This window comes from Calidris pugnax, unplaced genomic scaffold (assembly GCF_001431845.1).
Source record: "Calidris pugnax isolate Ruff unplaced genomic scaffold, ASM143184v1 scaffold57, whole genome shotgun sequence".
Classification (NCBI taxonomy): domain Eukaryota; kingdom Metazoa; phylum Chordata; class Aves; order Charadriiformes; family Scolopacidae; genus Calidris; species Calidris pugnax.
This window is the reverse complement of record NW_015090813.1, coordinates 60,275-76,687: the sequence shown is the minus strand read 5'-3', so window position 1 is coordinate 76,687 and position 16,413 is coordinate 60,275. Positions and strand designations below refer to the sequence as shown.

General features: G+C 41.8%; 1 protein-coding gene across 1 annotated transcript in view; it reads left to right on the top strand.

Annotated features, from left to right (window-relative positions):
* Positions 1-16,413, top strand: part of NHSL1 (NHS like 1) — a 211,873-nt gene that overhangs the window by 174,782 nt on the left and 20,678 nt on the right. The window contains exons 4-5 of the mRNA XM_014939547.1: positions 10,532-10,724; positions 15,426-15,557. Coding sequence (XP_014795033.1) covers positions 10,532-10,724; positions 15,426-15,557 — 325 coding nt within the window. The remainder of the gene's footprint in view (positions 1-10,531; positions 10,725-15,425; positions 15,558-16,413) is intronic.

Sequence of the window (16,413 nt, the reverse complement as noted above, 5' to 3'; positions counted from 1 at the left end):
CGAGCCTCACCTTGAATATCTCCAGGGAAGGGGCCTCAACCACCTCCCTGGGCAACCTGTTCCAGTGCTCCACCACCCTCACAGTGAAGAACCCTCTCCTATTCTCCAGTCTAAATCTGTTCCCCTCCAGCTTGAAGCCATTTCCCCTCATCCTGTCACTGCAGGCCTTTCTAAACAGGCTCTCCCCAGCCTTCCTGTAGGCTCCCTTCAGGTACTGGAAGGCCGCTATTAGGTCTCCCCGGAGCCTCCTCTTCTTCAGGCTGAACAACCCCAGCTCCCTCAGCCTGTCCTCGTAGCAGAGGTGCTCCATCCCCCTGATCATCCTTGTGGCCCTCCTCTGGACCCGCTCCATCAGGTCCGTGTCCTCAGAACCTTAACCCTCCAGCTCTGAAAGGCATTAATCCCTTGTAAAAGGTATCGTGATTCTCCCTTCATATTGTACAACTCAATATTTAGTGGTTTCCTTTGGACAGGATCTTTTTGAAGTTGCCTTTTTTTGTAACGGCCTGAAATTTTACTCTTTATTTAAAAGAACACTTAACCACAACAGATCTCTCAACTTGAATTATAATCTTGCTGGTAGTGTGCCAAGTAATTCTAATAAGTCTTACGCCTTGAGCGAGTCATATTTCAGCTGTCAGAAGAGTTCTCCAGTGACAGTGTGGAACTGGGGTCACCCAATTCCCGTGATTCACAATGTGAACTCCTCACCACCAGATGAAAGCTTTGTAGCTTTGTTGTCTATTCAAAGGAGAAGAAAAGAAAAGAAAAAAAAAAAGCTAACATTTAAATTCTGTACATGCAGTACTTAATAGTTGAAATTTGAGAACTGCAGAATAATGATGGATGGATGAATAGCTATTTACTCTTCGGAAATTTGCTTCTAAGTTGACATAATTGCTAACTCGCAGAAAAACTATGTTTTGCTGCACGGTGATTTCACAAAGGAAACCCATCTTTACCTACTCTTTTTAATCTGCTTTAAAAAAAAAAATGTAGCCAGATAATTTGTCTGTCTTCGCCAGAGACATAGTATGAAACCATGGCTAGGGGATATGAGAGGAGACCTCCATCCACATTCTCGTGTTTTGTGGAGGTGGGTGTCTGTCAGTAGAGGGTAATACTCAAAGCTCGTGGTTCAGCAGGAGTCCTAGAAAATGTCTACAATAAACACATTTGCTGTTTTGAAGGAAAACCACTTGGGATAAGCGGGCAAGTTTGCCCAACTCAAAACCAAGCAAATAAAATTAGAAAACACAGAAAGCTGAAGTCTCTGAGGGATATAAAATTAAGTTCTCGGAACTGCCCTTTAACTCTTAGGTTGCTTCTTACAAGTTAGAATCACAGAAGCACACAGGGTTGGCAGGGACCTCTGGAGATCATCTAGTCCAACCCCCTTGCCAAAGCAGGTCCACCCAGAGCAAGTTACATTAATGGAGCACAGACCATGCCTCGCTGCAGTGTATTTCTGCTGATCCTAATTGAGTTTGTTGGAGATTAAATTGGTTTATCTGGATTTTACATCTCGGTGCTGTGACCAGTGTCCTTCTTTCTCATCTCTCACATGGCACTGTTGCTGGTGTGACTTGGGAGCTATTCCTGGCCATCAGTATTGCTCCTGTTTTCCGTGTGTCAAAGATGCGTTGAGATGTCGCTTTCAAACTCTGCTTCCCCTTATGTTCTGAAATGTATATATTACGTGCATTAAATGTATTTGTCTTCTGTGTGTTGGTTTTTTTTTTTCTCATTCTTTTTTTCTTTCCCTTTTTTAGCACTCATTCTCTTTGTTTCTTTTTGTCTCACTCAACAGTCTAGTCTGTTAGACTGCATCTCTCAGTCTTGCGCTAGCGCCTGCTGTAACTTGGTTCCCTGGAGCAACAAGGTACCTTTGCCCACGAGTGGGACCATCCAGCTGCTGCCCCTGCAGCTTGATGGTACTTGTAGCATTTAGCATATTGTGCAATCTCATTCTGCTCTTAGCCTGCTTTAAAATAAATAAATAATTAACTAAATCAGATGCTCAACAGAAGAATGCCATGCCAGGTTTGTTTCCTTTGTTTTTCCTCGTTATTCCCTTTTGTCCACAGTCCAATATCCTCTGTTTACTTGGTTCACTGACATTTTTAAATTCTTTTTTTTGTCTGTTAGCATTTGTGTCCTTTGAAACCCCTCCTCCAATGAACACTGTGTTTTATTTAATTGGCTGCTTCATTAGTTTTTAATTAGCCGAAGAAAAACTTTGACTAATTTGGAGTAATGTGGAATTTTTAAATGATGAATGTGTGCTATAGAGAGTACTTGCTCCCAGGCATGCACTATATCATGGCTTTATTCCATCTATGAGAATGTTTGTACGCCAAAAACTCATGGTATTTTTCCCCAGGTCTTGTCGCTTGGTTTATGAACTTTGCCTTGATACAGTCTGTTAAGCTTCAGGTGCAAAAACATCCATTTTGCTTTTTTTGTGAGGAAAAAAAGGCTGGTTTTGCCACTGCACTCGGCCAAACTGTTGGTTGTCTCTTGAATATCTGCAGGCTGCTTAGTGTCTTAAGTGAAAACAAATGCATTAACTGTGTTGGCTTGAGGGGTTTGAGGAGGTTTTGCTTGATGCCAAGAGGGGCTGAAGCAGTTGGTGCTCCAGTTTGGAGGTGGGACCACCCCAGGAGCCCTGTGGCATGGGCTCTGGCAGAACTGGAGATCCCTTTAGGTGGTGGTGCCCTCAGCTGGCCTCCCTGCTCCTCTGCTGCAATTGCTCTTGTCATCAGCATGTGTATTTTATACTGCTTCCCATTCTTTTGAAAATACTGCTTAATTTACTGAGTTGAAACAGCAGGTCAAAGCAGAAAATGCCAAAACGTAAGGAAGGGAGTATAGAACTCTTTGAACAAACAGAAGAGGGTAATTCCTCCCTCGCCACATACTCACACCGTGTAATTGCTGCAAGAATTGTGGCTGCTGAGGGTTTCCATGGGTTCAGAAAGCAACGGGGTAAATTCCTGGACAGGGGAGGAGAACTCCATCCAGTACCGAGAATATTCATGGGAGGGTACCCACTGTACACATCCCCTGATTTAATTTCACCTGCATATCATCGATTGACTGTTATCATAAGGCGAATACTAGGAAGTCTTTTAGAGCTCTGAACTGATGCAGTGCAGCTCTTCTGATGTTTTTAATCCCATTGCTACACAGCTAGAAGAAAGGAACATTTCTGCAGTGCTAGTTAAGGTGATAACTTGCTTGATGGTCAGTATTTTCTGCTGACAAAAAAAATAAAATCCCTTCCTTACTGCGACAGTGAGGGGTATGAAGTGAAGGATTTAGTAGAACAGCAAAGTCGGCTACTGCAACTGAAAATCTGTGTTTAGAAGAAATTAAAGGGAATATTCTATGAAAATCGGAGGGACTGGAATGAGGACCTTGGTCTGGAGGACACCAAATTGAGTGAGACGTGACTAATTCAACTTAAGTGTAAATTCATGTAAATTTATAATATGGCAATGTTCATAACACAGTGTGAAACCCCACAGGTTAAAGCAGGCACATAAAGTGGCATTCTTGATTGACCAAGAAAGAGAAATTTAAAGGTTTGAGGGCTGGGGGTTTTGTTCCCCTGTTATTGTTTGTCTTGATCCATTTGCATTGCTTAAAAGGGCACTTGAAGCCATCAAACCTAGTAAAAGGCCTGAGAAGAAATCACAGAATCACAGAATCTTCTAGGTTGGAAGGGACCTTAAAGATCATCTTGTCCAACCGTCAACCTAACTCTGACAAAAATAGACACCCACACAACAAACAAGAAGCATCATCACTAAACCATACCTCCCAGCACTACATCAACCCCTCTTTTGAACACCTCCAGGGATGGTGCCTCAACCACCTCCCTGGGCAGCCCATTCCAATGGCTGATAACCCTTTCAGTGAAAAAATTTTTCCTAATATCCAGCCTGAACCTCCCCTGGCGCAACTTGAGGCCATTTCAGCAATTAATTAATTGCCATCTAAAATTAATTAGATTTTTTTTTCTCTCACTTTTGTTTCTCTGAGAAATTGTAATTTTAGAAGCAGTTGCAGGAGACAGTGAGGTAAAACACCTAAGTAGAACTTTGAAGTTCCTTTGCTGAAAGGTGAAATTTGTATGGTTTTAATTTTCCTCCTGGAGGTCCCGTCTTTTTTTCAAACAGTGTGGTATAAACCCCCTGGAATATAAAAATGATACGTAGGTGGCACGTGCTGCAAGAGACACGGCGTAGACTCACTTGTCACCTGGGAGCTCTCAAATACCCCGAATGTGCTGAGATAGGGAAACCCTTGTGCTGTCTCTCAGCGGCTGAGGAGGCTGGGGGACAATATGTCAACAAGGCAATGGCAAGGCTCTGGCTTACTGAGCCATCTAGCTTGTCTGTAGGGTATTTATAGGCCATTGCTCTCCTGGGTTCTCATTTCAACTCCCATTTGAAAGTTCATGCTTTTTCCCCTCAGTGCTCGTGGAAACACTGCAAGGTCCAAGGCTGTTGCTTTCACATCCCATCCCACTTTTCCCTCTTCCCTTAAAAAGGACAAATTCCAACAAATTTTCCTGAGGAGATCAGAAAACATCCCCTTGCACAGAAATTTGGCCATTTAAGTCTGGCAATAAAGTTGTTATGATTCGGAGATGCTTTAAAAATGGGACAGGTGCTTTCTGTTCTATGCTGAACAGGGTGTTTATGGTCAGCTTTGCTAAGCACATCTCTAATCCCAAAGTACTGCCTAGTTCAGTTCTATTTCTGATATAATGGACCTGAGTTGAGAAGACTTTCCTGCTAGACAGCAGCAATTCAATTCTGTGTTGTCAATTTGGGAATGTTTGCTAAAAATATGCAAATCCCTATTTTCATCCCGGTTATAGAGGTAAATCATTTCTATGTGAAGGAAGCTGAAAGATAACTGTGTTGGCTTGAGGGGTTTGAGGAGGTTTTGCTTGATGCCAAGAGGGGCTGAAGCAGTTGGTGCTCCAGTTTGGAGGTGGGACCACCCCAGGAGCCCTGTGGCATGGGCTCTGGCAGAACTGGAGATCCCTTTAGGTGGTGGTGCCCTCAGCTGGCCTCCCTGCTCCTCTGCTGCAATTGCTCTTGTCATCAGCATGTGTATTTTATACTGCTTCCCATTCTTTTGAAAATACTGCTTAATTTACTGAGTTGAAACAGCAGGTCAAAGCAGAAAATGCCAAAACGTAAGGAAGGGAGTATAGAACTCTTTGAACAAACAGAAGAGGGTAATTCCTCCCTCGCCACATACTCACACCGTGTAATTGCTGCAAGAATTGTGGCTGCTGAGGGTTTCCATGGGTTCAGAAAGCAACGGGGTAAATTCCTGGACAGGGGAGGAGAACTCCATCCAGTACCGAGAATATTCATGGGAGGGTACCCACTGTACACATCCCCTGATTTAATTTCACCTGCATATCATCGATTGACTGTTATCATAAGGCGAATACTAGGAAGTCTTTTAGAGCTCTGAACTGACAAGAATTGTGGCTGCTGAGGGTTTCCATGGGTTCAGAAAGCAACGGGGTAAATTCCTGGACAGGGGAGGAGAACTCCATCCAGTACCGAGAATATTCATGGGAGGGTACCCACTGTACACATCCCCTGATTTAATTTCACCTGCATATCATCGATTGACTGTTATCATAAGGCGAATACTAGGAAGTCTTTTAGAGCTCTGAACTGATGCAGTGCAGCTCTTCTGATGTTTTTAATCCCATTGCTACACAGCTAGAAGAAAGGAACATTTCTGCAGTGCTAGTTAAGGTGATAACTTGCTTGATGGTCAGTATTTTCTGCTGACAAAAAAAATAAAATCCCTTCCTTACTGCGACAGTGAGGGGTATGAAGTGAAGGATTTAGTAGAACAGCAAAGTCGGCTACTGCAACTGAAAATCTGTGTTTAGAAGAAATTAAAGGGAATATTCTATGAAAATCGGAGGGACTGGAATGAGGACCTTGGTCTGGAGGACACCAAATTGAGTGAGACGTGACTAATTCAACTTAAGTGTAAATTCATGTAAATTTATAATATGGCAATGTTCATAACACAGTGTGAAACCCCACAGGTTAAAGCAGGCACATAAAGTGGCATTCTTGATTGACCAAGAAAGAGAAATTTAAAGGTTTGAGGGCTGGGGGTTTTGTTCCCCTGTTATTGTTTGTCTTGATCCATTTGCATTGCTTAAAAGGGCACTTGAAGCCATCAAACCTAGTAAAAGGCCTGAGAAGAAATCACAGAATCACAGAATCTTCTAGGTTGGAAGGGACCTTAAAGATCATCTTGTCCAACCGTCAACCTAACTCTGACAAAAATAGACACCCACACAACAAACAAGAAGCATCATCACTAAACCATACCTCCCAGCACTACATCAACCCCTCTTTTGAACACCTCCAGGGATGGTGCCTCAACCACCTCCCTGGGCAGCCCATTCCAATGGCTGATAACCCTTTCAGTGAAAAAATTTTTCCTAATATCCAGCCTGAACCTCCCCTGGCGCAACTTGAGGCCATTTCAGCAATTAATTAATTGCCATCTAAAATTAATTAGATTTTTTTTTCTCTCACTTTTGTTTCTCTGAGAAATTGTAATTTTAGAAGCAGTTGCAGGAGACAGTGAGGTAAAACACCTAAGTAGAACTTTGAAGTTCCTTTGCTGAAAGGTGAAATTTGTATGGTTTTAATTTTCCTCCTGGAGGTCCCGTCTTTTTTTCAAACAGTGTGGTATAAACCCCCTGGAATATAAAAATGATACGTAGGTGGCACGTGCTGCAAGAGACACGGCGTAGACTCACTTGTCACCTGGGAGCTCTCAAATACCCCGAATGTGCTGAGATAGGGAAACCCTTGTGCTGTCTCTCAGCGGCTGAGGAGGCTGGGGGACAATATGTCAACAAGGCAATGGCAAGGCTCTGGCTTACTGAGCCATCTAGCTTGTCTGTAGGGTATTTATAGGCCATTGCTCTCCTGGGTTCTCATTTCAACTCCCATTTGAAAGTTCATGCTTTTTCCCCTCAGTGCTCGTGGAAACACTGCAAGGTCCAAGGCTGTTGCTTTCACATCCCATCCCACTTTTCCCTCTTCCCTTAAAAAGGACAAATTCCAACAAATTTTCCTGAGGAGATCAGAAAACATCCCCTTGCACAGAAATTTGGCCATTTAAGTCTGGCAATAAAGTTGTTATGATTCGGAGATGCTTTAAAAATGGGACAGGTGCTCTCTGTTCTATGCTGAACAGGGTGTTTATGGTCAGCTTTGCTAAGCAGATCTCTAATCCCAAAGTACTGCCCAATTCAGTTCTATTTCTGATATAATGAACCTGAGTTGAGAAGACCTTCCTGTTAGACAGCAGCAGTCCAACTCTGTGTTGTCAATTTGGGAATGTTTGCTAAAAATACGCAAATCCCTATTTTCATCCCAGTTATAGAGGTAAATCATTTCTACGTGAAGAAAGCTGAAATATGAGCTGCTGTTTTCCTCTTGTCATGCCCCTTAAAAGTATCTTTACATCACAAAACCAAGTAAATACCCCTCTGTGGTTGTGAGTACTTTGGAAGAAAGACTGTAAGTGGAGATTGTTGTGCTTCTCCAGGAGCCATGGAATGTGTACCTACAGGTGAAACATAAGCATTTCTTCCTACACCCAAACCAGCCCGCAGCTCTTTCACTGGATTGTTTTGTAGAAGGACACGCCACCGTCTGTGGCAGAAAATCATTCCCACTGACACAGTGCTTTGACCTCAATTGCACGATTGGCTTTTCAATTGCTTTTCATTCGTTCTGTGCTCACTGGGCTGATTTCATTTCTGCCCGTCTTCCTCCATCTGTCCCCAGTTTTCTCAACTTTTTAATTCTGCAAAATTTGTGGTTGTTTCTCCATATGTTTTAATTTATTTTTTTATCTTTCGATAACTAGGCTTCCCTTGTAGTAGATGCTTCAGTTCTTCATGTCTTATCTGTTTATATACCGTCGTGGAAAAAGGGTTCTGCTGGGTTTGGGTAGTTTCCTTGGAGAGAGATGGTGGCTTGGTAGCCAGTCTCTCTGCCACTTGGCATATTGGTGTGGCTGCTGTGTGACAGCTGAGACCTGGCACTGCAGGACAGCCTGAGTGTGACAGATATCCATGCTGACAGTGTCAACCCAGCAGGGCATCCTGAGGTCACCAGAGCTCATCCTCACCCCACACAAGCTGCAAAACCGGGCTTGAAGTGTCTTCAGGCAGCAGAAGAGCTCTGTGTGGAAGGGGGAAAGCGATATTTCCCTGCCTCAAGCCTCATGACTTCCTTTAAGTGCCCACACGCGTGCCCACCATGGCTACCACCCCCGTGCCACAATCCTTACAACGCTTTCTCAGCTGTTCTTAAACAAAACTGGAGGGTAGCGTGGCCTGGAGGCAGCTTTCCCTTCTGCAACAACATTTCTCTCCCGGATTGCTTAAGTTAGTGAAGGTTTTTTTATAAATTTGAGCAATTTGAGGTGGGAAAGTCTTTGTGTTTGTGTGTAGGTACCTACACCTGTGTGTGCCCGCGCTGTATAGATGTATAAACAGTGTCTGTACACACACTCAGATAAACATTCACATTATATTTTGATAGAAATGGTTTTAGAGCCTTTTAGAAACAATGCAGGCCTGAAAATTGATACTGGAGTCCTCCAAGAAGCTTGTACTGAAATAATTTCTGGGGCTTTCACAGTGCTGAGCCCCTTCCTGCAGAGAAGAATCTATCCCATCCACACCTCCTCAATAAAGAAATCAAAGACAATAGAAATGGATTATTTACTCAAAGAAAAGCTTCAACTTTCCAAACCACAGGATGATATTAGTAAAAATTTCATTGCCTGAATTTTTTTTTATTATTATTACCTGACTATATTTAAATTTTCTATTGTTTTACTTTTTGCCTGGAATTTCCTTTTGCTTTTAGTTTTTAGTAGATAAATTCTTGGGCCCTGTCCTAAAGGATGTAGAGTTGAAACATCATCGACTAAATAAATGGCTATTTATTTATAAACAGTGGGAGCTCCTCATGGTAACAGGAAGAAAATTAAAATCAGAAATGATAAACAGTGGTTGCGGCACAGTGTCTGGGCATGTCTTTTGTGTAGCGCTCAGCTTCAAGAGAAAACAGATCACTTAGACTCAAAAGCCATACCAATAAAAAAAAATTACTAAATCCATCTGTTATAAATAGCTGTGATGTTTCTTTCCATGCCTGTGTACAGCAGCGAGGGAGTAACTACCAGGAGAGGCAGTGATCCAGGACTGACAGCTCTATTTTGGGGAGTATTCTGCTCTCCAAGGGGGAGAGAGGAATAAAACAAAGGCAGGAATCCTCTTACATGGTTTTCTTCTCTCTGTTTTTGTTGTTTTGTTTTGCCTGGGGGCAGGAGGAGGCCGGAGGTTGGTTTTCCTCCAGGTCTTCCTTCCTCTCCTGCTTCTGGCATTCCCTGGGGTGCCTCGCTTGGCACCAGCAGGGAGGAGAGAAGGCTGCTTCTCCCAGGTTTGGCTGGAGTTTGTGACCACCTGCGAGAAGCCCCAGTGATGTCTTCTGCATGCCCTGAACCTTCCTGTCCTCGGGGTTTGCCATGGACTACTATTGTCCTGTCAGTAAAAAGCCACATTTTGGCTTTCTGTGCTGTTCCTGGCATCCGAGTGAGGACCTGGGGATGGACACAGATTTGCTTCCTGAAAGGAAAGGGCATTTTTGGCATTAAAGCTTTGTCTGGTGGAAGGATTTGCACAAGCTGCTGCAACCTTTTTCTCTGGTGCAGAAAGTTTTTGTTTCGTTGGGTTTTGGGTGTAGGGGTTTTTTTTAAGCAAAACACTCATCATGTAGGTAAAACCTGACACTTTGGTAAGGAATGACTTTAAAAATTACTATTCTGTGGCTACTAATATTGTTAACTACTTCACCCCCGAAAAAAGAGCAAAACAAACCCCTCCACCGTGGCATGAGTTTCTCCAAGACCAAATCACAGTTACTTCTGCTGCCTCGCTGATCCGTGGCAGCTGGTTTTGTAGAGTGCATTGGCTCTTTCTCTTACTGAGCTCTCCCAAAATCTCTCTCTTCATAACAGGCTTCTGGCTGAGACCGTACGCATCCTCCCAACCTAGTGCAGCGAGAGCAAAGAATGCTCAGATCTCATTTTCCTAATGAGAGGGAGGGGTTAATCACTCCAGGGACAACGTCCGTGTATGAGATAATTAGTCGCTGTGCTTTGCTGTGCTCAAGACCACTCTTTTCTCTCTCCTTGGTATATATTCCATAGACTGATCAGATGTCTTGGATAAATACAATCTGAGTGTTTTGTTGTGGGTTGGTTGGTTGGTTGGTTTTTTTTAAATCACTGTTTTTGTGGGTCAAAGTGTGAGATTTATGAGAGTGCATTTTGCTGGACAAGCAGTGATGCTGAAAGCAGCAGCAATACCTTAGTAATACCATAGTCTTACCTTCTTTTTTTGGTCAACTTACATTGTTGCATGTATTTCTCCTTGTAGTGTCCCGTCTCTTCCCCCGAAGAAGAAAAGCTTATTACCATCAAAAGGCCTAAAACTCCAGTTTCAAATGAGTTATCAGATATCAACACCCAAACCAACTGGACCAAGTCCCTCCCACTGCCAACGCCCGAAGAGAAAATGCGACAGCAAGCACAGGCCGTCCAGACAGATGTGGTTCCTATTAATGTGACTGGTAGGCTTTTAATTTCAATAATTACACTACACTGATGAGGGAGGGAAAGGGATAAAAGGGGATCCATACAGTTGGATAGTATTTTGACGCTTGTATATTTGATGCCTGAATTTTGAATTCCTTCCTGCACCTTTCGGTGAAAACAGTGTTTTGTGTTTAATAGTTCAGCTCCGAACTTAATGAGAAAACCTCAAAATCCCTTAAAATGATCATTAATGAAGATAGTCAACACAATGTGGGCTTGAAATGGTATTAGATATTCATGAAATACAAGAAGAGGATTGACAAACAGCGATGTTCTGCTGTGGACTGCACTGAAGAAATGTACTTGAAAATCATGTTTTATGCAATGCTAATGATATTTCAGGATTTTCTTCTAGGAGTTTTATGTAAGAAAGGTTATCAGGGACTTCTGTGGTTGTCAGGGACTTCTGTGTTCCAAAGACTAACTGTTACAAAATTCAAGAAAAAACTCTAGGGTCTTACTTTTATCAGCATCAAGAGATTTAGGTGCCAAGGAGAGCAGGGGAAGAACAGCAAAAGTTAATGGGACTATGTCTTTCAGCAAGACTTTTGATAAGACACACCATGTATTTGATAATAATCCACATTTTCTTGTTATGAACAGTGCATTAACTCTTCATTTTGAAAATGCTCTTTGGTTTTACACTAGCAGAACTCCCACTCTGTGGAAGTTACATATTATGTTAAAGCTTAATGCTGAATAGATACTTCGTTGTGTGTAAATAGAATTTCTGTGAAAGGCTGAATTATCACTTCAGTTTAATAATCTTTTCTTCACAGTATCTAGATTGTCTATTATTAGTTAATTCAAATAACTGACCGTTTGCCTGCCAAAACTGGGATGATATTCAATATCCAATTTATTTCAAATGCCATATGGTGCTCTCTGGCTCTATGCTCCCTCTTACAATCGATAGCTTGCCATGTTTGGCTTTTTTCTGAAAGTAAATTAGATGTTCTCTTTCCCTGCGTAACTACCAATAATTTTTTCATCTATATTTTTATAAACTAGTATTTAAAATAGTATTATTGAATACCATTTAAATAGTATTGGAGCAGTACTTCTATGACAAACGTCAGAGAGCTCTGAGAAATCAGCAAGAGATGTTTCCTTAAATAAACAGCAGAAAATATTTTAAATAAATGACATGAAGAAAACAGAAAATTACAAACATCCCACCTCTGGAAAATTAATAGAAGGAAAATAAATGCAATGCCAAAATGTTACTAGGCCCATTGGCATTATCTGGGGAGTGTAGGATACAGGTGCAGAAGACTGAGTTGTGGGAACAACGGATAATCTGAGCTAATTTATAAAGTTTGAGCAGGGCTTAGATTTGTAACAGCAGGAACAGCAAGAAATACAGATATTTTCTACAGGTGCAGAAGACTGAGTTGTGGGAACAGCGGATAATCTGAGATAATTTATAAAGCTTGAGCAGGGTTTAGATATTGTAACAGCAGGAACAGTAAGAAATACAGATATTTTTTGTACTTTACCTACAGAAAAAGTAATCTCTGTTCGATGTAATGACCCCCCGTAGTGAAAATCTATGGGGGAAGTAAGCAGATGGGGGGAAAAAAAAAAAAGAGGTAAAAGAAATCAAATAACCCTTATAGATTTAACTCAGTGTCACTGGGAACATGGCTGTAAATGACACTTGTGACTTCAACCAGCTTAATTTGACTGGTGTAATGAATCTTGTCCCTGCTGAATTGTTTGGCTTGTACTCGGCAAACTCAGCAGTTCTTCACTTTTCTGATAAAAATAGTGCACCTGCATATCACACCTCACCTTTTCTGGAGTGTGCTGTGGAGAATTTATTCCCTTACAAACACCAGTGATCAGAAAGGATAGAAGGCAGAGGAGGAAGCCTGCTGTTGCAGGATGTGCACTGGTCGCTGGGATCCACCGTTTCCTTTCCCTTGGAATAATTACATTGTGCAACAAGGCAAGCGGCAGTAACAGACTCCAATCCACACACAACACACACAAAAAAAATCTGCAGTCCTCGTTCCTCTTTAAAAAGTCACAATCTGCTCCCCTCCTCTGCCCTCCCACACGCCGAGTAATTTTATTTTGTGAAGCTCCTTATGTTACTGCACGAGGCAGGGGAAAAAAAAAAAGAAAAAGAGACCAAAAATTGGGTGTCGTTCGTTCAACGCGCCAACTAGATAGATGGAGTTTCAGTCTTTGGGAGAGCTTATTCTGGCCCAGAATAGGGTTAGGCTGAATTTTCACTGGTGGCCAGCCTTTGCTTCTAGATACCCTGCGGGTTACAGGATGTTTTAATGGTGTCTGCTCCTGTGGGTTTTTGGGAACTAACTTTCTTTCCAGATGGAGGAGTTCTGGTGATGGTGGAGGTGATCAGCGCCAGGCTGGTTCCTGCAAAATATTTAAGCGTTTGCTTGAGTCCAGCTTGAGTGATTTTAGTGAGATTTGAGCACATACTTAAATATTTTCAGTGAATCCAAGAAAACTAACTAAACTTTATGAGGGGAATCAAGAGTGAACTGTGTGGGGAATGCTCAGATGGTTTGTTACAAGCAGAAGGAGAAAAGTATCCTTAAATCTGCAAAATATATTTAATGTTAACATCAATATTTTCTTCAAAAAAAAGATGACAACGAGGAAAGGAAAAAAGACTGAGACATTCTGATTTTGCTTGTTGGAATTTATTGAAGCTGCTACTTCAAAATTCTACAAATTTGTACAGTGGCTTTCGAGAAGCCTTTGTGTCTCCAAAGCCATAGAAGGTGGATGGGTTGAGTTAGCTCTTGGGTAGTTCAGGGGAAGAAGTTATTGCAGACCAGCTGACACAGTAACATTTCCCCGTGGTCATCCTGTTTGTGCTCTCTGAGGCTTCATGTGAAAGACTCTGTCCTTGTTTGCACCTTCTCCTTACCACTTACATTATATTCCAGGGCTGTATTTTAATTTCCTTGCAATTCACCATCGCTGGCATAATTGTTTGCCTTTGAGTGGGTAAAGATACGTTCAGAGATGGCAAACATTCTCTTTCAAATTCTTTGGATTTGTTATGATGTGGCTAGAATTATTATCATCCCATGGGGCAGGAGGATCCACGATCCTGACCCTGACCCCATAAGGGTCCTAATGTCGTAATAGTGGTTAATGCCCCAGACAGTGCATAGTCTGTCTCGGTATTTTAGGACTTCCACTAAGCCTGTGGGATCCATAACTCTAAATTTGATAGATCCCATGGGTTTCCTCCTCCCTTAATCTGCCCTGACTTCAATCAACCCGAAACTGGGATGAAACTGGCCCTTCTTTGTAGCTGGGAAGATTCTGCAGAGCTCACAGAAGCACAAGGCTCCGGTCAAGCAGGGTCAGAGTCTTTGTATTTACAATGTGGTGTTATTTAACGGCTACATTTTTTTCTTGCATTTTCACAAGTCCACATGCTATACTTTAATATATGACTGTATCTTTAACTGTTGTAGAGGTAATAAGGTTTTTCTACGCTATTTGCACGACACACATCGTACTGATGTGGAGTCAGCCAAGGGGTAATATTTATGACATATTAGTTACTATGCATTAATCACTTTTTAGAGGTAAATAATTTGGTCATCAATTTTCCAAAAGAAAGCGTACAAGGCAAAAAGCACATACATGTATATTCAGTTTTTTTGGCATTTAAGTTTTAAGTGGGTCATCTAAAGGACATTTAGTAGTGCTTTAAAACGCTTTAACTTTTAAAAAGAGAACTTATGTGTGAGATGTGGGGGTGGTGGATTTTTAGAAGTGACAGAGAATTAAGTCTGCTCCCAATCTATAGGGCGAGTTTTATCTTGCTACTAGTAAAATGACCACATTATAAACCTCTAAACAAAAGTGAATTCCTAAAGAAAAGCTGCTCAACCTTAATGATAGTGTTGCTTCTGGGTCCCGTTACGATACAGCACGTGGTCATCGTAAGGCTTTGTCTGGCAACATGCACTTAGACACACATTTCTTCAGCTCTTGCCGTTGTGTTTTTTCATCATAATTTCTAAAGTTCCAATTTTAAGCAGCTTCCACTCTGACTGAAATATTTATGAGGCCACGAGATCGGTTTGATCTCTGCGTGCTCCGTAGGACTTATTTGTATTCATGTTAAAAGATCCCCACCAGAAACGTGGAGCACTTGACAGGTTCAGAGCAACTTGGAATGAAAAAGAAGCGTCTCGTGTGATTTAATGATGGAGCTGTGCAAAGAAGTCGTAATAGCTGTTGCCAATAGCAATGTCTGTTCCTGGATAAACCATTGTGATCTTTCATTTTCATGAGCAGATTTGCTTTTTCTGCAGCTCGTTACTTTAAAAAAACCCCAACAACCACACACAGAGAAAAAAAAAAAGCCACGAAAGGCCAAATTCAAGCAAGGATTCTGTTCACTTGTAGAGACAGAGCTATTCTGAGCAGCTTTGAACCAAGCTCAGGAAGTCAAAATTCCTTTTAAAATCTGTGTAACAAACCCATATGTGTGTCTAAAGCCTTATTGTGACGATGTGCCGTATCTTTCTTCAGTGTAAAGCTTCATTGTAGGCCCAAGCTAACATCATTTATTAATGCCTTTTTTTCCATTCCTACAACCAAACTCGTGGAAGAAAGTGCATGATGTCAGCGTGCTTGGAAGTAATGTTGCTTTGCTTGTTCTACCATGTTATTAGGGGAGAATTTCGACCGCCAAGCCAGCATTCGGCGGTCTCTAATTTACACAGACACGGTGGTAAGACGGCCGAAGAAAGTCAAAAGGAGAAAGACTATTACAGGAATCCCTGACAACATACAAAAGGAGCTAGGTATGGCTCATCAGAACTGTATTCCATCCCCTGTTCATTGTCACTGCTGATCGTTACTCCACTAATAACATTACCAGTGCTCATGAAACCAATACAGTCTGATAGCCTATTACAGTTCCAAATACCTCTGTGCCTCCTTGCCACCTGCTGCATCTGGAAATGAGGGTCTTTTCTCTGGTGACTTCCATCTGTTGAAGGGGACAAGGTGTTTGGAGAATGGTGTACTGGTACAATGGGAATCTGCAGGGATGTAAGGTTTCTGGTCTTTAATGCTCTCCTGGAGATTTGGTCCACTCCCCCGGGATGTTCACTGAAGCAAACCTGAAAGGGAAAGGAATTTTGGTTTGCAAATAATTACTCAGTGCAGTAAAACAATTCATGGATGCCTTCCTGAATCTGCCGAGAGTTACATCAACACTGAAAAACCTGTATATTTTCCAGGTCAGTTTAGATCTAATTGGCGACCCCTTAACTATCAGTGTTATTTAATTGAAAGTAATTTACATGGGCTCATTAGCTATTATTATATTCCAAAGGAAATACAGCCAGTCACATTTACATTACCTCGGGCTGCCCTCTTTCACAGTTAGTAGCATACATGATACTCAAAGCTGATGAAGCAGTCTGAATTTTGGCAGACCTTTCAGGCACTTTTTGCAGAACTCTTTGATTTAAATCTGGTCGTTCTTATTTATTTTTAAAAAAGAAAGATATTGCAGTTTTTCCCAAATGATAACTTCACAGATAAAATTACGCTTCCCCTCTCTGTTTTTGTAGTAGAGAAAGAGTGTCCTTTAAAATAGTCTGGCAGGACGTAATTTTAGGTGTTTCACAATGAAATCATCTCATATATTGA